Source organism: Atractosteus spatula, chromosome 7 (assembly GCF_055471065.1).
Source record: "Atractosteus spatula isolate fAtrSpa1 chromosome 7, fAtrSpa1.hap1, whole genome shotgun sequence".
NCBI classification, from domain to species: Eukaryota; Metazoa; Chordata; class Actinopteri; order Semionotiformes; family Lepisosteidae; genus Atractosteus; species Atractosteus spatula.
In genome coordinates this window covers 49,308,084-49,328,687 of record NC_142712.1, presented here as the reverse complement: position 1 = coordinate 49,328,687, position 20,604 = coordinate 49,308,084, and the positions used below count along the sequence as shown (strand labels likewise).

At 42.4% G+C, this 20,604-nt stretch overlaps 2 protein-coding genes across 3 annotated transcripts in view; one reads left to right on the top strand and one right to left on the bottom strand.

Moving 5' to 3' along the window:
* Positions 1 to 5,008, top strand: part of entrep2 (endosomal transmembrane epsin interactor 2) — a 145,313-nt gene extending 140,305 nt beyond the window's left edge. Inside the window, exons 10-12 of the mRNA XM_088920057.1 lie at positions 347 to 412; positions 2,020 to 2,348; positions 4,370 to 5,008. Of these exons, the coding sequence (XP_088776183.1) occupies positions 347 to 412; positions 2,020 to 2,348; positions 4,370 to 4,555 (581 nt within the window). The 3' untranslated portion in view covers positions 4,556 to 5,008. The remainder of the gene's footprint in view (positions 1 to 346; positions 413 to 2,019; positions 2,349 to 4,369) is intronic.
* A 497-nt stretch (positions 5,009 to 5,505) lies between these two features.
* The window catches only part of LOC148831296 (amyloid-beta A4 precursor protein-binding family A member 2-like), a 90,457-nt gene continuing 75,358 nt past the window's right edge, over positions 5,506 to 20,604 (bottom strand). For both annotated transcript variants that reach the window (XM_088920054.1, XM_088920055.1), the window contains 6 exons: positions 17,450 to 17,635; positions 13,437 to 13,616; positions 12,524 to 12,736; positions 12,294 to 12,413; positions 9,482 to 9,622; positions 5,506 to 7,095 (listed from right to left, as the gene is read on the bottom strand). In XM_088920054.1, the coding sequence (XP_088776180.1) occupies positions 7,024 to 7,095; positions 9,482 to 9,622; positions 12,294 to 12,413; positions 12,524 to 12,736; positions 13,437 to 13,616; positions 17,450 to 17,635 (912 nt within the window). In that variant the 3' untranslated portion in view covers positions 5,506 to 7,023. The remainder of the gene's footprint in view (positions 7,096 to 9,481; positions 9,623 to 12,293; positions 12,414 to 12,523; positions 12,737 to 13,436; positions 13,617 to 17,449; positions 17,636 to 20,604) is intronic.

The window sequence follows — 20,604 nt, the reverse complement described above, 5'->3', positions numbered from 1 at the left end:
AAACCAGTGCATTCCTGTTACTCTCGAGGATTTGACTTTAGCCTTCCCTCGTTGAATACGGAAAACTACAGTTCCTTGTAATTCCTTATTCCTTATTTGTAATATCGCATGAAGTAATACACCATTTGTGTTCATTTATTGACTAGATATGAAACCAAGGTAACATTCTATTGAGTCGTCACATTTCAGTCATTCAGCATGTTTCACCCACATATTTTTAAACTTGTACCAGGAGGATTCAACTTGTACACTCGCTCCTTTGTCTTACCTAAGGAACTGAACCATAAAGCGATAAGGACAGGGCCCATTCTGAATTTTTATTAATTACAATGTCTTCCATCCGTAGGTGACAGCTGTGGCTGCTCAGCTGCCTATAATCCTGACGACTCCCCCCAGACCTCACCTGAGCCAGGTACTCATTAGTTCTGTTTACTGTGCCTCTCAGACTCAGGAAGACCACTGAGCACGCTTGCATGTTGTTTCCTTATGCAGGAGGCACAGGCTTATAGTAATGTTGCAATCATTTAAATCAGTGTCAGCACTCATATACTGAAATGGAAAAAAGAATAGCATTTACATAATTTAAATGGAAAGGAAGTTGGCCTAAATTTCAACATTTCCTGCTATACACAGAGTGAATGCTTGGTTAGCCTTGTACTTCGGGACCAGTATTATCTACAACTAACCTGAATAAACTTACATGCAGAATATTTTTAGGATTCTTTCTACCCATAGGTAGAAATTTCATAGTATCAAAAACATAGTATTATCATTTTATTCTAATAATAACATTTGAATGTTTCTTCAACTAAGACTTTGATCAAGAAGAGTGCTCTTTTCATTAGTTCCCAGAGGTGAGGCTAAACCCCAGTTTATTACAAAAGGGCAATGCTAGACATAGAAATATCTGACCCATATTAATTACTTCACACCAGAGCCTGATTGCTGTGGAGGCGTTTTTAATGAACTTGAATGAGCTGTTCTGCTCATGGGAAATCACTACATCTTCTTATGGACATCACTGTAAACTGGATGTCTTTTATTAAAATATTTTTTCTGGCTCTGTGGGAATACTGAGAAGCAAAGAACATCGACAGGGTCACAGATGAGTGTTTATTTGTACAGTTTGTACTGAGCCATTTAGTCTGATCTGATAAATATACAGTACCATGTTCTCTCTTGGCGGTCCAAGGCTAAAATAACTGAATTTTCTTAGTCTTGAACAGACTATGAGAGGACAGGATTGAAGTTTTCAGGATCCTCAAAGACACTGACAAATTCACCCCAGTTGACTTCTTCAAATGAACAATGAAGTACACACTAGAGGGCTACTAGAGGGAAGTGTTTTTTCAAAACTGACAACAGGAGGCGTTTTTTTTTATACACAAATGGTTGTGGGAGTATGGAGAAAGCGACCCAGCCACGTTGTTGCATCTGATACCAAACTACACGGTCCAAATGGCCTCTAGTCTGTAACATTTCTGATGTCATAATGTTCTTTCCTGGTATTCCTGGTACACCTCGCATTACAGATGGGGGACAATTCACTGCACATCATATGCACCTGACTAAAAATACAACATAGAATACTGTAATTTAATTATAGAATATAATAAAAATAGAACACTGTAATAGAGTAGGGATGGGTGGTTGCACAGTTAAAGAATTAGTACCTTTTTCATTAACTCAACCACTTGCGTTTCTTTCTGATTTTAAACCTGATCTCAATCTACAGTATTTAATAAAATAGGGGTGCAAACCTTTCACATAAATCACATTATACTGTTAATAAATCTGGTTGAAAAGGGTAAGCCCACTGTCCTTTTAATAAATTGATGAAGAAATCATGTCACCTCCCAGAAACATTGTCAATCTAAACTGTAAAACAGCAGTTAAAGCTTTTAGCTTCTGCAGTTTATGATCCTTCATGGCATCAAAATTCTTACACAGAACCTATCACAAAATTGTAGAACATTAATTATTTGAAATATGAATATCGATAATCTTGACTATTTTCAGCTGCCTTTCCAGAACACACTGAAGTTGTGGTGTCATACCAAGGCTCGGTCAGACACATGCCTCAGTCCGGAAGGCCAAGGGACCGCAGCAAAGTGGACATCAGGCTGAAACCCAGAGCCCTGCAGGCTGTTTCCAAAGAGCGGCCGCACTCCTTGGTGGACCTTAAGACTTACAAAGACACCAAAATACTGGTGGCCAAATTCCTGGAGCACTCCAGCTGCAATCTACCTCCAGAGGTGCAACATGTGGTCAGCAGCATCAAGTACGTCATCAAGTCAGATGAGCGGCACATGGAGGAGGCCATCTTCAGCGCCAGCGTCATCGATCAGGTAGGGGATGGGACCGCACGCAAGCCTGAGACCTACGCCATTAGCCTGCGTCACCACTAATTCTACAGGATCGGCAGCCTCAGCCCTTGAGAGACAGAGAGTATTCGTTTTTATTCAGATAGGAAGAACACTTTTGTTTGGACTGAAGTTACTGGAAAGAACCCAGTACTGAACAGAGTATGGATAAAGAAAAGACTGGTCATATTTGTGTGCAGCAAATAGTCTGGTTCCACAGGGATCGTTATTGGGACCCACTGCTCTCCCTAATTCACAGCAATAGGCTAGCATATGCTCAGGTATAATTACTATACTAATTAAGCTTAATGTCTGTACTAGTTAAGTATAAAGTGTTATATATTATATGCAGCTAGCAGAAAATTAAATATATGTTACAGTATATAGTATATAAAAATATAATAATGAAGGGGAAAAAAATGAGTGTGAAGAACATATCCAATGAAAAGATTGAGCTGTCTATGTCGACATCATTTTCATCTTCTAGCCACCGCAGGGAAGCGTTAAAAAGGTAGACACTCAATTATGCACTAGCTGGATTTAGTTCCGAATATTTGTGTACAGTTTTGGTCACTGCATTAGAAAAAAAGACATCTCTGCCCTGGAATCAGTCCACATACACGAGACCAGATATCTTCCGGCATATAAAAGAGTGCCCTACTCCGACAGCCTTTAAAAAAACTCAATCTTTTCAGTCTTGAGCAAAGAGAATAGATAAAAAAAAACCCCAAAATCATCAAAGGCGCGACAACAGTCGTCCCACTGGACTGCCCGAGAAGCGACAGGGAAGTGCGTTTACAATTAGGAAAAGGAGACTCTTCTTTACAAAGGGGTGAGGAAGGAGTTGGGAACAAGCCATCCAGCCATGCTGCAGCCGGTAGTAACAGGGACCCCAGTTCCTGAAAACTGAAGCTGTCCTTCCATGCTGTATTACAAAGTTACAGACGAAGCCTAGTTTTCTCCATGACAAGATTTATCAACCCCCCCCCCCCCTACTCCCACTTCGACGGTACATTCTGTATTACATTTCAGCTGATCCTTTTTTAAAATCCTGGCATCTGGCCACTTCATGCTAATTAAATGTTTAATCATTTTAAAAGCAGAGCGGATAGTACAGTTCCAGATGTACAGATGAGAGACAGCTGTAAAGGAGAGTTTTTACATTTTTGTAAAGGTATTGTAAGGCGCACCACCAAAACATGGAATTGAACAATCCACCTGAAAAGGTAAAGCTGAGTGTTTTCTTCCACAGGGGTATACAACTCCAGTCTCCAGGACTGGAACAGGTCTTTTATACAGTAGGTCCAGCACCAAAACTAAGGAAAGGTGATAAACTATTCATAGATGCATTAAATATTTATTGAAAACTTTACATCCTCTAGCACTGTCCCCTATTACAGAATTTCATAAGTAAACCCTTTTCAGCTTATCATTAGCTATGAAAGTGCACTTATTTTTATAAGCAGTTATGTAAATGCAATTTGTTTGGTACATTTTCCATCTGCGTTTTTCATAAATATGGAGATGATTTAACTTTTGAATTTCTGTGGTATAGAAAGTTTAGAGATTCAGTTTTGCAAGCAATTCTTTGGAGGCCCTCGCTGTAATTTAGAGCAGGTGTTCTCAGTCCCGAAGCAGGCGTGCGAGACTTCGCTCCAGCTGAACCAGTTCCTGAACTGAGCCAGCAAGCGTCTTGGCTGGCTGCAGCCTTTGGAAGCTTTTCTTTCAGTTTCAAAGGTGGAGATTTTAAGTTACATAGAAATGCAATAGATAAAAGACAACCCCCAGCAGGAGCTTAAGAACACAGGGGTGCTGGGGTTGAAATTCAAACTAATCATTAGCCCAGCTAAGGGTTCAGGCACATTAAGAACAAGCTGGGCCAGGAGTCAACAGGGTGCGTGAGCTGGAGTAGGGCTGAAAACCCCCGAGTCAGAGCCTGACTGCAAAGGACCAGCCTGCGTGGAGAGAGCTGACTTGCGCCCGCTGTCGGTTGTCTGCCCTCCCAGGTGATGACCAAGACCCAGCAGGCCCTGCGCCGCCCGCGGAAGAGGCTCCAGGAGGACCTGCACCTGCAGAGCTGTGGCGCGCTGAGCTCACCCTCCTCCTCGCTGCGCCGGTCCCGGGCGCCGAGCGCCTCGCTCCAGGAGCGCCCCCACAGCCTGATCGGGGTGTCCCGGGAGACCATCCTCTGACACCAGTGGGCACCCACCCCACACTGCCTTCCAGACAACGTGCCAAGCAAGGCGGGGGGAGGGACCCCCCCCCCCTCTGACAAGGAAAAGCGCAGACACCAAGAGACAGACCACAGAGGACAAGTATGAATGTCTTCCTTCAGGGGCTCTTTTCGTACAGTATGTAAGACGTGCTTAAAATCGAATCCAGTTCTAACTGTTAACTGTTCGGTCAAGACGAAGGGATGTCTTAAAAAAAAAAGACGACTTTCTACAAAACTGTGAATCTGCCCGAGTTTGTGCAGCTGTGGCTCATTTGTGCCGGAAACTGCTCTCGTGTGCTGTAAGGATTAGAGGACACCAGAACAAGCCAACGGGCAGAAAATGTCTACAACTTAAAAAGTTGGGTTATTTAACTTACCTCAGTGTGTTTCAATTCTTATCAGTGTTACAATAAAACAAGTATGAATTTTTAATCACGGGGGGGTCATGTGATTGTGAGTAAGATGCCTTTCTTCGTTTTTTTTCCAGCTGAAGTAGGAATCCTGAAGGAATGATACAGCTTGCGAAACATTTTTTTTTCCCCTTGGTGGTGTTTTTGCACTTACAGATTTTCCAAGACAACCACATACTGTTCATTGTGCATAATATTCTCTGGGTTCCCATAATAATGTACAAATAGTGACTCGAGTGAAACGTGACCCTTAACCCCCCCAAATCCCTGCATAGCAGTTAAAATCATACCCATCGAGGGGCACGGCTGCTCCAGAGTTGGAAAACAGAATTATGCATTTGTCTGGAAAACAAGTTTTACAGTAGGAAGCCACACAATTGCATGTTTCTGGCCCTTTGCAGGATTTACAAGAGCTACAGCCTTCATGCACGCAACTTGAATGACCACTGTGTCGCTGAAAACAAGAGCCATGGTGCTTAACGGGTTTGTTATTTTCCCCCAGAATGACTGGACTCTATTGGCATGCAACAGGTAGTTTTTATTTTTATTTTTAGTACAGTAAATTTTTAAAGCATTACTCAGTGGTAAGGCTTCTTCAGTCACAGTGTGTTTATTTTTTTTTCCAAAGGGGTGTGGCCCAACATGAAGGAAAAAACAAAAATGTTTTAGCATGACTACCAGATATCCCCTAGTGGGCACAATACTTAACAGTATGCATTATGTACAAACATTCCAATACTGCTGATGGTTATGGATACAGCTCTAGGACACACTACATTCACAACACCACTCAAACAAAACTTCCAGTTTCTCAGTAGGAAACGTGAAAACAGGGAGCTGAAGTCATACATTTTACAAAACACAGTAAGTGTCATGTCTTTATTCACTGAAACTAAGCTTTTTTACATTAATTTTGGTTTAAGGTTCTGCCACTAGTGGCACTTCACTCTTTACAAGTGTATTTAAAAAAAAAAAGTTTGGGACACTACCTTTCTTACCCTGTCTGGTATGTGTGGCACAGTCCCAGCTGTTACAGTTCATTTGAAAAAGGTTATAGTACAGAACTGCAAGGTTGTCAGTTTAAAAGAGAACTTAAAAAAGTCATTGATGCTATGCCTTCATATCCTGATTTTAGGGACAACTAAATAGATCCTAAAACTGCAGGACATGGGCAGAAGAAGTCAATCCCTTAGGACTGCACTGATTCTTTTATTTCTGCAGACAAAAATCCAAACTACAGCAGAACCAATCTGTGAGTAACACCTGTGCTGCTTTTTAAATTTAGACCTTTCCTTGCTGACGATAAATGAAGGCACATGCAGACACATCATGTTAACTTTACCTCCATACAGCCACGTTTCAGATGAACAGCAATTATTTCATAGTGCCGAAGCTCACTACTGCTACACTGAGCATCTACAGATTCTTACTGTGGGATTCTTAAGGGAGAAGCTGAGCTGAAGATTTGAGAACTGGAGACAGTTTAGGTTTCAGTGTCTTTAGATCTCTCCCACTTCCACAATGGGAGGTCAAATAAATTGGCTTTTACATTCCCTGGGTTAAAACCTGCTGGTAATCAGTCAGTATTTACAGGACACACCTGCCTTCTTGATGAATCCCACTATCACTAATGCAAAAATTATGTACATATATATGTATAAAAAAAAAACGTACATACAGTACCGTGTAAACATTTATATGCGCGTAAAAAAACAAACCAACCCACTCACACACCTGCTCCATGTAAACGCACATCCGAAACACAGACAGCACAAACAACATCCATGTCACAGCACTGATGAGCGTTGTAGTTAAAAGTTAGGTTTGTAAAATACTGAGATGTTTTTATGGAGTTAGTGCCTAAACAAGGGTAGCGAGCGATCTGCCCTCCTGGAGCCCACATGGCTAGAAAGTGTGTTAGTTGAAGGCAGGAGGCTGTAGCATTCTGGTTACTTATCGCTCTCCCGGCTCTCCGAGTCTGGCCCGAACACGGCCTCTGTACCGATTCCTTTGTGAAAGAGTCTCTGCCTTCCTTCTAGATGTACATGGGAGTCTCCTGGCCAGTTAAGAGTCTGAACATCGCTGCTGGCATCGTCTTCATGTGGATCTGAGGAGACAAAAAGTACAACAGCTAGCAGCTACCCTGGCTCTGCAATCTTAATAACAAAACTTATTAATAATAATTGCTTACACTTATATACAGTAGTGCCATTCTGATCACTCCACTCAAAGAGCTTTACAGGTAATGGGGACTCCCCTCCACCACCCCAGTGTGCAGCCCCCACCTCACCACATAACAGCTATCCGTGGGGAGGAGAGCAGAGAGGGGGAAGCCAATTCATCAATGGGGATGATTGGTAAAGGCCAATGGGAAATTTGGCCAGGATGCTGGGGTAACACCCCTACTCTTTTCAATAAACACCCTGTGATTTTTAAAGACAGTGCCTTTTTACAGTATAGTGTTCCCAACACTATACTGGGGGCATTAGGACCCACATAGATCCCCCTACTGGTCCCACTAATATCCTATCCAGCAGCAACCTTAGTTTTTCCTGAGGTCTCCCATCCAGGTACTAGCCAGGCTCACATCTGCTTAAGTTCAGTGGGCTGCCAGTTGTGAGTTGCAGGGTGTTACTGCATGGCCGCTGGCATTAAAGGGGCACTTTTGAAATAGAAATCAATTGCTACAGCAATTCTTCATATACTTTACACTGGAGGTATCTTTTGTTCATTTTTTGTAATATTGTCTAAAATTAAAAGCCTTCACAGGTAAGTACTCTGTGATAAGAGTTCCCTTTTTCCCAATCTTATTCCTACTAGTGAAGGAACAGAAGAGGATCTCATCATTCTCTGCCCGGATTCCTGAGAGAAAGCCTTATCCATGGTTAAAAACAGAAATAAAAATGGTATAACACATATTTAAACTTGAATTCTACAACTGGCTTTACGTTGCCGTTTCAGTTTCTGATTGTAGAGGTCCTGCAGCACGCATGACACCTGGTGGCTAAGTGTGGTAGGACAAGACTCGGTCTTCGTGAACAATTTGATACGGTCTTCTGCAGCATTTCCAGGCGTTCGTTCAAATCGCGGGTTATTGCAATTTCAGAGTCCTACTGGAGAGTTAACAAAAGGGCAGTTCAATTAAGTGTTAGATGTCTAAGAAACATCAAAACCCTCTAGCTAACACTAAACAGTATAAACAGAGCCACCAGTCTCTTTCCAAGCCCAGGGAGATTCTGGATTTGCAGAAGGCCTATCAATCACCTCCAAGGTTTGACTTTACTGTGCTAATTATCCTGGCAATACGCGTTGCAATTACACCACCACCAACGATGAGTCTAAGAGCTACTGAGCAGAATGGGATCATGGATTCGTGCCAAGTACATGACAAAAGTGTTTCCAAGTATCACTGCCACCTGACTCCTTAAAATACTCTTCTTCAGTGCTACAGAGTCAATATTACAGGAGACGAACTGTGTAAAAGTGGATGTTTTGTACATACATAAAGTACTACAGCAGTCAGTTTTTCAGTTTTACCAATCCAAACTACAGATAATTAAAAACTAAAAAAAAAGAGGGGTGCTGTGCAGTTACAGTAGTGTGGTTCCTGTACTGCCACCGGGACTTCGCGGGATTGACTCGCAGAGTGTGGTCTTAGCTTGTCGCACAGTGGTGCCCTCTGGTGGTGGTATCAGAGCAAGACGCGTCAGCTCTTTCTAACACTGTAGGTGCCTGTGGGGCTTGAAAAAATGAGAAAAAAAAATAAACATGGAAACTGCACATTTACCAAACCCAAGATTAAGCTCTGACGGCATGAAGCTGCATGAAGGACAGGCTGTGCACAGCATTCTCTCTGATGGACTGGGCTGCATCACTGAGTTTTACTCATTTTGATATTAAGAGCTTTCAGATTAAAAAGGGGCCCCTGCCTCGTTTACTGTACATCTCGGTTCGGACATACACGTTTTCTTTTACACAACACAGGCCTAACTGACTGCCCGTGTGGGAAGTCCTTTCTCATTTACCTTTGAAAGTTTCAAAATAGTGGGGCTGGGAAAATAAAAATAACCCCAACTTCTAAAAGAAGCTCAGTCACAGGATGTGTAGTAGGACTCGTGACAAATTCTGTCCCCTCTCAAGAGGGAATGCAATGATGGGATAAAATACGAATTCTGATCCACGATCTGATCAGACTTCTATCAAGGTTTAATGCATTCTGTCATATCTGGACACATTTCGGCATATGGCTGCCTTACACCTACTGTGCATCAAGCTCTCAGTCACAAGATGGGAGTCAAACGATCCCATGTGGTTCCTCCTCAAAAAACCTGCTTGAGAAAAAGCACCGATCTCTGTCTTCTTCTTCAGCTCGATCAAAGCTGAATGAAACAGCGGTCGGAAGGCACACTAAGCGCGAAACCATTTCTGAACCCGTCTCTGAGGTCTACGGCCTCCATGCGGGGGCGGATCAGCTCCCGCCCGGCAGCCCCCACCTCGCCCACGGAGTTGGACAGGGCCTGGACGATCTTCTCGTGCGCGGTGGCCACCACGCTCTGCCCGTTGATCTCGATGATGCGGTGCCCCACTCGAACCCCTCCGCGCTCCGCGATGCCCCCCCTCATCAGGCTGCAGATCTGGAAGCGGGAAGAGAAGCACGGGACGTTCTAGCTCCCTATTCCTGCTTCCACGCGCGCAGCCCTCGTCGCCAGGCTCTGCAGCAGCACGGGAAGGCCCATGGCCAATGGCTATGAAGGGGAAGTGCTTCGTCTGTTGTGTGATTACATTATCTCTGAAGTCTCCAGCTTGGCAGAGGAACCTATTGATTAACCTCTGCCACCTTTCAAGATATCAAGTTCTAATAAGCGCAGAGGCAAAGGGTATTGAAATATTGTGCCTTAGGGGATTTAGGAAGTATTTCATCAATACTTCATATCGATTTACGCCAGCGGATCAATGGGCACTCTCTAAGTGTTTTCACACAGAGCTCAACAGCATTTTCCATACTCTTGGGTCCAGTTAAAAGACTTTCCAATCCATTCGTTTAATAAGGAGTAAATCCCACCGTCTGCAAACTGTCTGCCTCCTGCTGTGATATAACCTGGTTATGTTGTGTACAACAATAACCACAAAAAAACCCAACAAACTGGAGTAGCTTTTGGCATAACAGAGCTGAAAATGGAAGGCAGTGAAGCAAATCTGACCTGCCGTTCATTTCAGTGAACAGTGAGAAGAGATGAAGATAATTGCATTTAAACAGCAAATCCAATTAGGCAGCCAATACGATTCAAACCAAGATGATTTTGGAGGGGAGATTTCTTTAGACATTTGATGGCATTTTTGTTTTTGTAACGTGAAAAGCTGGACTTTCAGTTATTTCAGAGGAGAAACATCTGATAAGATGATGATGATAATATTATTATTAATAATAATAATATTTCCTTATACTTAAATAGCATTTTTCTAGACACTTTACAGGTAATGGAGACTCCCCTCCACCCCCACCAGTGTGCAGCCCCACCTGGATGATGCAACAGCAGCTACAGTGCGCCAGTATGCTCACCACACATCCAGGTACTGACCAGGCTCACACCTGCTGAGCTTCAGTGGGTTATCAGTTGTGAGTGGCAGGGTGATATGACTGCTGGCTGAATTACAGTATTATAATAATATAGTAACCAAGACTCAGGCATCTAACAAGTTAGGGTTAGGCAAATGCAAAAAAAAACTGTACAATAATGTCTAAACCAGGGTAAACTTTTGCTCCCTCCCTGCTACTTCAATTTATTTTATAGATAGATGAGTTCCCCAATTAGTGGGAATTTGCTGTATCCATAATATGCATAATATGTAACAGAGTCTCACACAGTCTGCAGAGTGAGGGAAGCAGGGTGAATTCACTCTGCAGGATTACAATGACAGAACCTAATGGAGGTCTTGCAACATGCAGGACTTGGAGCTGGAGAGCGAAAGGAATAATGAGGAGAGCCCATTAGTACAGAGAGGGAGAAACATTCCTGCAAATGTTCTTCAGATGAACCTGTTTGTTCAGAGTCACCCACTGTTCCTTTCTTTTCAGGAAACGTTTTTTTTTACACTTTTGCCGAAGTGACATTTGTTTTACGTTCTGAACACCGAGGCCATCAAAATCAGCAATTGAGGGCAATATTCGCAATTTAAAGTCAATTTCTGCAAAATTCTTTCCTGAATATTAATGATACATGAGCATTTGTATTTGTAGTACAGTACAGTATGTGTATTGGGTGTACAGATAGATTAGCCTGGTATACACACCATACATGTGCATACTCTTGAGCTATTGAATGTTTTTAAAACATTGAAATGAGATCCACGTCACTGATGCATCTGACTGCAATTACTAGAAAGTGTATTTTAGTTGCTTTATAAGCCACTGCACAGATCAATCTGCAGCTCAGTGGATTCAGTGCTTGTGAAATATGGAACAGTGTGACAGTGCCATCAGTAGATCAGCAGCAGTCATTATGTTCAGTGAGTCCACTAGACCTGGGCATGAGATTCTGTCGTTTTTGTGTGTGTTAATTTTAAAATCTTCCCCTTTGGTTGTTGCTGGTGTTCTGACAGCAGGTGTACTGTCCAATCGATTAATCTGTTCTTAATTAGTCATGAGCTCCTCCTCAGACAGAAGGCGCTCAGTTGGCCTTTGGCAACAACGGCATTTTTGTAAGTCGTTAGCTGATATGGAGTGACACTGTAAAATGCAAAAGGTTTTAGACGTGAAACCAAAACATATTTGTGTAGACCCCACACCAATTAAGGGGCTCTGTGGTTTACCACATTCTAAAAAATTAGCCCTTCAAGCAGGGCCTTTTCCATAAAATTCTATATTTAAATAATTGAGTGAACAATTACTTGCATTGCTTTGACTTTCTTTTATTAACTGCTACAATACAGTATACCACAGGGGGGAGCTAGAGCTTTGTGTACATGATCTACACACTTCTTGAGAAAAGCCTGCAGTTGATTTATTATCATTTTAAATCTCACACTTGAAGATTTCACTGCCAAAACATTGCATACTTTTCAGAGTGGACATGACCTGCATTTAAAGAATTTAATTTTCTGATGATTTTGAGGTAGAGAAGGTTTCAAAGTTTTTAGTGTTTCACTTTCAAACAGAATTCATGCCAAGTTGCTAGCACAACAGGAGCTGTAAGACTTTGTTAAATCACTAAAGGTGTCTGTAGACACAGACTTGCTAATTGGTGAAGAGCTGACTTGACCCAGCTAAGTGCAAACAAAAGACATAACTAAGCCCTTGGTACCCACAATGCCATTCTGCACGCTGAAGCCCAGCTGGTACTTGAGATCAGGGCGTTTGATGAGGACAGTGGTGACTGGAGGACAGCTCACAATGTTCAGCTTCACTTGTGTCTGGTTCTTCAGACCCTGGACAATGAAAGAGAGATCGCAAAAAAGGTATAATCTTGCTATGGTTAAGCATTTACAATATGTGCAGCAGAGCAGGTTAACTTGCGAACTGTGAAAGTTTCACCTACCTTGATGATGCCCTGGCAGGTGGCTAGAGGGAGTCCCACCAGGCTGGTGCCATTGATGGACATGATCTGGTCTCCGATGCTCAGCTTGCCTGATCGTGCTGCTGGACCCCCATTCATCATGTTGGCCAATATGACAGTGGGCAGAATGGAGCCCCAGCCCGACTCCACAATTACTACACCCAGGATCTCTCCCTTCTGCTTTTCCAGCTGCAGCTGCAGGACAGAGGGACAGGTGGGTCTCTGCTGTTCTCTATCAGAGCTGCAGCTGTGGGACAGGGGGACAGGGGGGTCTCTGCTGTTGTCTATCACAGCTGCAGCTATGGAGACAGGGGGGTCTCTGCTGTTCTCTATCACAGCTGCAGCTATGGGGACAGGGGGACGGGGGGTCTCTGCTGTTCTCTATCACAGCTGCAGTTATGGGGACGGGGGAACATGTGTGTCTCTGCTGTTCTCTATTACAGGTGCTGCTGTGGGACAGAGGTTTGGGAAGGGGTGAAGGTCCCAGCTCTAGCCACACTGTTTTTTATCCTCTTAGTTCACATTGCTCTGCCATACAGAAATGAGCAGCCACACCATTTTTCTGTGATACACATATGAATTGCCAACCCCAACAGCATGAGGCATAATATCATAAAGTGCTAAATATTCATATTCAAATATTAAATTGTATAAATGAGAAAGATGGCCTACATGCAATGCAATTTGCCCTTCATTACTAGGCTTTTAAACTAAAGCAATACTTATGCTTATCTACAGTGCACCCCTGCTCGTCGCCCATCTACAGCTGTAGTTCTGCACTGTCAGTAGCAATTCAAAGAGCCTTTAGTGCAGCTCTGCCACTGAGGCACCTGTAAGAGAGTAATTGGTTCTGAAACGTCCTTTGACATTTTTATGGGCAGTTAACAGCTCAAACCTCTTTGCAGTTTTCCGAGTTGGAGAAATGGATAAGGTCGTCATTGTACATCTCCTGTGTATTAATGATGTCGCTATACTCCTTCTGGCTGAGGTCCTCGGGGTTGATCCCATTGGCTCTCAGGAACTCTTGGTAGGCCACGCTGAATGCCTGCCCAATGGACTGAGCAATAAGTTGCGCCTTTGGGGAGAAAAAAACAAACAGTTTTACACCAGAAAATAAGCAAATTAAAGTGACAACCTCAGAGAAAACAGAAAACAAAACAGTCTTTCCAGATGGCCGAACATCATTTAATGCACAACAACTACGCAGACCAAGTTGGAATAATGGAATAATTCATTGGGAACACACTGATTTGTATTTATTAGAGTGATAATAGTTCTCTGTTGCATATCTTAAATCTTTTGCTTAAAAATGGTTAAGGCAGATCACAGAAATGAGTGGAGATTGATTTTCAGATTTTCAACTTCGAAAAACATCTCATGCAATCAGACACATTAGAGGTAGGCTAGCTTTCATCTCCTCACTATCGATCATAAATAAAAACCTCCATGAAATGCTAATGTATTAGCGGCCCTTAGGTTCATATTGGTGATAAAACTCAGTCAGGATTACTTGCAGCGCTTTTAAAGCTCAATCAGATGGTTCACTGATCACCAGCCAATTTTCTCCATTACAGTTCAGCAATATATCTATAAATAAGTGTTGTGTTTCTCGTCGCCAAATGTTGTTTTTAAGTTCTTTTCAGAAACCTGAAGCAAAACGAAAGCTTCGAAGATGTCCCAGTCTATTCAGTTCCTCCTGCAAGGACTTCACACTGCCTCTCTCCACTCCAAGAGGTCGGGACCCCCATTCATTATCAGAGAGCTGTGCCTTCCAGGTTCGTAGAGGGCATGAGGTGGGAATACACCCAGCACAGCAGGACCTTTCATCTTTGAAAGGGAAGAGCCTGCAGTGGATATCATGCATGGAGGCCAACTAAAATGCAGGCAAAATAAAATCCTCCAGATGCGTTGTGTGTTATTTTTTTTCCGTGCTTTGGTCAGCGATTCAGGTGGGGATGTAATGACCAGCATTTTACTTCCCCGTCCAATCATTTTACAAGAAAGCCACATTTGGCCCCTTTTTTAAAGAACCTAAATGTTGGCCTATCCTGACCCCCATATCTCTGATCCTCAATGTCCGATTTCTTGATCAATTCCAGGAAAGAACTGCCATTGGAGACAACTAACAATAGCACTGATATTAGCATTTAAGTACCTTACTTTGAGCATGGTTGTTACACACAAACTTCTTTTTCTTTTTAAAAACATGTGAAAGTCTCAACCACAAACTTTTTTGTTGTCTTTTTGCTCATATATCCCATTGTGGTAGTTAGGAAGTAAGAGACCCACGGATCTCATCAAGCCGTTTCCTGAAAGGAGCCAAGGTACTATAGTTTCTTGGGTGGCTAGGTGGCTTGTTGCATACTCCCACAACCTTACGGGAAAGCTTGTGCCTCCTGTTCTCCATGTTAAATTCTCTACCTTGTAGGAGTAACTGGAAATATCTCCCATGAAAAAGAGGATTTGGTTATGAAAATCGTATCAAATTCATTTCCCCAAAGATCAGAACTGCAGAGAGTACAAATGAGCTGTATAAAAGGACGACATGCGACAAACTGCATCTGTCTTGCTGTCACTAATAACAAGAAACAGAGCTCCTGGTGATTGAAATTTCATGGCAATACGGAAAGCAGATTCTGTTTCTATAATTAATACTTGTTCTGTAAAAAATAGATCCATTGTAGAAGACAAAGAAAAAACTCTCAGTGAATGTCATTTCAACAGCAGGAAATAATTATACAGAGAGCTAAGGTCCAAGGACATTAGTGCTGATAAAAAAAATCAGTGTTGAGAACACAGGATATTGTATTTCTCATTTTACAACTAACTAATCTATACATCTGTGGGTTAGCATTTTTAGATTGTCTGCCCAATAACAATAGCTAATATTAGAAAGAATACATACCCAAAAAGTTACAAGTTTTAAATAGACCTGTTACAAATTCATAATTGTTTTTCAAAATAGGTGCTTTAGCACATTATCCCAAAAGAAGTGAGAAAAACGCCATGGGCACTGACTCATCTTTCTTTACAAATCATTGCATCTAATTATACTCCTGTAATCTGAGGAAAACTGCAATGCAGAGGAAGAGGCTCAGAGTTGTGAAAAGCACAGATCTGCAATGAATGAATGGAATTAGCAGATTAGAGCACAGCCAGTGCTATAGACTAGCGTACATCAGCAAGGTGAACTGCGTACCTATATTGAGCATATTGACATTTAGCAACACAACCTAATTCTGAAAATTTACTCAGTTTGTATAGGATGAAGGTGATTCGTATATCTCTGCAAGACTACAAGGAAACAACAGTTTGATATCAGAATATAAAAAAAGTACTTTTCCCTTCAAGTTGATCAGATAATGAAATTAAGATAAAGGTACTGTAACATAAAGCATAGTATACCCTGAAATGCGATATTGTGACTAATATTAATGTACTGTTATAGAAAGCGCATGTAACCTTGAAAAAAGTCCTACTACAGCTCAGTGTTCTGAGTGAAATAGGAGCCATGTCCCAGGGAGGAATGCTGACTCATCAGTCCATCTATCCAAAATAAAGCAGAAAGTATAGCAACATTCAACAACTCCATTCTTACACTGCTGATTCTGGGACCTTACATATGTCCTTATAGTTCACAGTACATACTGTACCAAGGCACAGTGAGTGCCTTCCACACGGCCCCTGTAAATGGCATGCCCCAAACACCGGTCAGAAAAGAGTGTGACAGCTCATCAATGCCCAGGGTACTGGGACAAAGACTAGGAAGGAAACCCAAAGAACTCAATGTTCAAAGACATTGTTTTATATGGAAATAGTGATAAGTCTCACAAAGTCCCACACATCAGAGGAGGACTTCCAGTGCAGGTTCATGTGTCTGGGTTGTACATGCACATGGACACACGGACTATGTCTGAAATATTTACTGGGTTGGGAATTGTGCTCTGTGGATGGATTTGCTAACTGTTTCTTCCAGTTCAGGGTCTCAGGAATGCAAGCAATAGGTGCATCACAATCAGTCATACCAGTCCATCACAGGGCAGACACACAGACACAGAAACAAGGACAGATACAGTCATAACCAGGATCAATTTTCCCTGAAGCCAATTAACCTACCAATATGTTTTTGAACTGGAGGAGCTGGAGGAAACTTGCACGAACAAGGGGAGAACATACAAACGCCACGCAGACAGCACCCCAGGTCCAGAATTGAACCCAGGGCCCCAGCACTGCGAGGCAGCAATACTAACCACTACGCCACAGTGCCGCCGCCCCCTCTGGGGATGCACTTATAATCAATACCTCCACAGACTGAACACATACTAGTGTTTATATGTGTGTATTTTATCTACAAGTAAATTTTTCCCAATAAGCAGGAAGAAGATCAGTTCAATAGTCCATGCCATTTGCATCTTGTCATATGCTCTTACTTGCACTGTTGCAATGGGGCAGGAGTGCTTGTGCTGTCGCATGACTCACATGTCAAGCGGTGTACTACATCAGTGCAGTGGTCATTGTGTCACAAATTAGTCATCTCTTCTATCCACTGTGAGCTCTGACAAACCTGTTCAGCCACAACCTTATTTTTGTGTTCCGACACATCTGTACAAATGTTGGTTCGGATATCTAACTACAGAAATACATGCTGAACTTGCTGTAAGAAGGACAGGGCTTTACGAATATTTAATGTAAGAGTTAATGATATGGGACAGCACAGGAGTGCAGCTGCTGGGTCCACAGTTTGATTCCAGCCCAGGACACCTTCTGGGTGGTGTCTGCATGTTGGTGCACTGGCATCCCCGTCCAGGGTGTAGTCTCGTTTGTGGCCCATTCTCTTCCCTTGACATGAAGAGCCGGCTCGACAATCCGCCACCTGTCCTGACCATTGCGAACGAGAGCAGTACTCACGTCCTCGGACTCGAACACGTGGCAGATCATCTTGTACTGCTTCTTGCCCTCCTGGGCGCCGGGCGTGGTCTCGATGCAGTCCTGGGAGGCGGTGCGGGGCATGCGGCGGCGGGCCATGAGCACCACGATGTTCCCGATGTCCGCAATGTAGGAGATGGTCCGCAGAGCATTGTCCATCATTGTCTCCTAGAAAGAGCACAAGACGCTGACACGGCATGCCTAAGGAGACTTGGAAAAAAAGGGTACAGAAACAGCAGCTTGGATATCTACAAAGTGGGCAGCTGTCAGCTTTTGAGATGACAAATTTCACATCTTGTCACCGAACAGCGAACTGAAGAAATGAACCTTTGTGCCACCATCTCTAAGTGCCAAAACTTTTCCTTTACATCCGTGTCTAAAATTAGTTTTCTGTTTTGAGGAATTTAATTTCTCATTTTGCATACAAAATGATTTTTGGATGATTTTTAAAAACATCAAAAGTGCCCAACGATAGGATATTTGAAATTAATGCTACTGAGAAAATGTCTTCTGTACACACACACACACTTTGACTAGCAGTGTCATGAGTTTCAGTTGGTTTGATTCCTTGCTATGCTTTAGGGCGACAGGAATTTCACAGGATTAATTCCTGATCAATTGAAATGTAATCCCAGAGGCAGAATACAGCTGGAGGTTGTGCCTCTAACCTAGCTTTGGTAAATGCTTAGCTCAGTGTTACACTTAATTAATGCAGTGATATTGAGCATCAGTATTCATTTCTCAATACCTGCAGTGCACATAGCCTTTAACCTTTAATGTAACCTAAAATGTCTTAAATCTTACATTGCAATTCAAAACCATATGGTCAACAGCAAGGACCATGAACATAGATCTAATTAGCCTGATCCTTATGACACGCGTCTTGAATACAAATTAAGATCTGCAACATAAAAGAATGTGATCTATGTCTTAAAAAGCTCCATTTTCCCCTTGGTCCTAGATGTACAGACATGATTATCTTTTTTTTACTGGAGCTGAAGTTGTCATCGGTAATCAAATTCAAACATGCCCTTGGTGCTCTTCACCACTTCTGCTGTAATTATTTACACTCATCTTCTTGCAGAAGGTCAGTGGGTCTCTGTGAGCCCCGCAGTTTCCACACAGTACTGTACACTTTTTCACAGCAGCAGTTAATAAAGTTCTGCGAACTTCTGTAGTATCTTGCCGATAAAGAAAAACCATCAGCTGAAGAAATGAAGCAACACTGCATTGCAGCAACCCTGTACAGTATGTGCAAGCTACTCCCAGATTCCTAGGTTTGTGAAAGCAGTGTCCTACATAGCAGGCCTGTCCCTGTATTTCATTCCTGCATAGCAAATACTATTCATCAAGAACAGATCCACGCGTTAGTGGAAGATGCATTCCATTCTGCTTGCCTTAATTGACCCCCCTGCAGAACATATTTCTATATACTGATAGTTCAGTGGCAGATGATGCTCTAGAAAATTTCTCCAAACCTTTAACATGTAGAGCTGCATTTTAGGTTGTTTTGGATACCAGCTACAGGGACTGGGGGTTCTTGATTTGCCTGTTGACCTGTTACACCTCCAATACTCAAGACACATAGTAACCCAGGGTAATAGTGTGGGTTTCTGAACAGACACTGAATCACAGTAGATCATCAATTGCCCTGGGGGTAAAAAGGTCATTGGATTTTCCAAATAGCAGAACACCAGAATCAATGTCTCTATAGTACCTTATTTTTGCATGCACTTTTATAACATTGAGTTTTTGGGTGCTGTGCATGTTTTTACCATTTTGAATTTGCTTACATTTTAAAAATGTTATGAATAAAGCATGTTTAAAATACAGTACTGTAGAAACAGTTTTGTGAAGTACACATTAACATTATTTCAGCTTGTTTAATGAAAAGTAAAGTACATTTTAGTACAGACACAATGGAGTCTAGGTTCATGTTTCCCTCACCTGGTGCCCCATTGCTGGACTGAGCAGTTTTCCAACAAATGCAGAAATACGACCAGAAAATGCTGTGGAAACCCGTTTTATTGGTTGCCAAATAATTGATGATCTACTGTAGAACTTTCAGTTTCAGTTTTCTGGTGGTGCCACCACACAAAAGAATTAAAGTTTACCATGCTTTCTGTCCTACTGCAGGGCACTAACATAAACACCCCTCTTACTGGTGGTAAGAAAGGAGTAACACAGAGACTAAAGACAGTTTATCTCATGTTTGCCTCTAATAAAAGGTGAGATCTTTTTGTTCCAGCTAAGACCAAGCGAGTGATGAATTGGGAAGACAGTGGATTTCATCCCTCATACTTCCCCCAGGATTCAGGGCACAGTCCACTCCTATTCTTGGAGGGAGGAGAGGGACGAGTCTGAAACCGTCTCTTTTCACAGTGTCAGTCTTGAACTGAAGTGACAGCTGCTAGCAGCGCTCTTTAGATTTATCCGAACTATCAGAGGCCTTTAACAAAGTTCTGAAGCCAAGTGGACTTTTCCTTTTTTACGTTGGAGACTGCAGTTAGATCTGGCTGTCCAGACGGAACTGCAGTTACCACACTAATAGCCAGCACTAACAGAAAACAACTGCGGTCGTGCCATTCCCTTCACCAGTCTCAAAAAGTCTGTGAAAGACTCAAAAGGACTGAAGGATTGTGTGAAAGATTATGAACATTTTTGTGGTTTGCACCACACAGAGAAAACCACAAACAACAAAAACACTGTAGGGTTTTTTCTTTGCACACTTCCCACCAGTGAAACAGAAAATGGGTGTCTGCCAGTCCCCTCATAGTTCCACAACATTTCTGACACTTCATCGCAGCATCTAACCTAAAGAAATAGCTCTATGATAGCATACGTGCTGCCAGTTTCTAAAGGCTTCATTCAGCTTGTAATAGAAGTGACTGAAAGAGAATGAAGCTCTACTGGGTTAAGAATTGATGTTAATGAATTTCATTTCATTTTCGACACCGACTGAAGACTTAATGACAGAACACTGTATATGAGGCTATTCAGAGTCCTGTCATTAAATGGAGAGGTTTTTGGTGACAAGAAGGCCTGGAGCAGTAATTACGACACGGCGCAACGCACAGAGTAACAATCGGGTGTGGGTCTCTCGAGTCGCAGGGGAGGTGATCATTTTCACTTCAGAA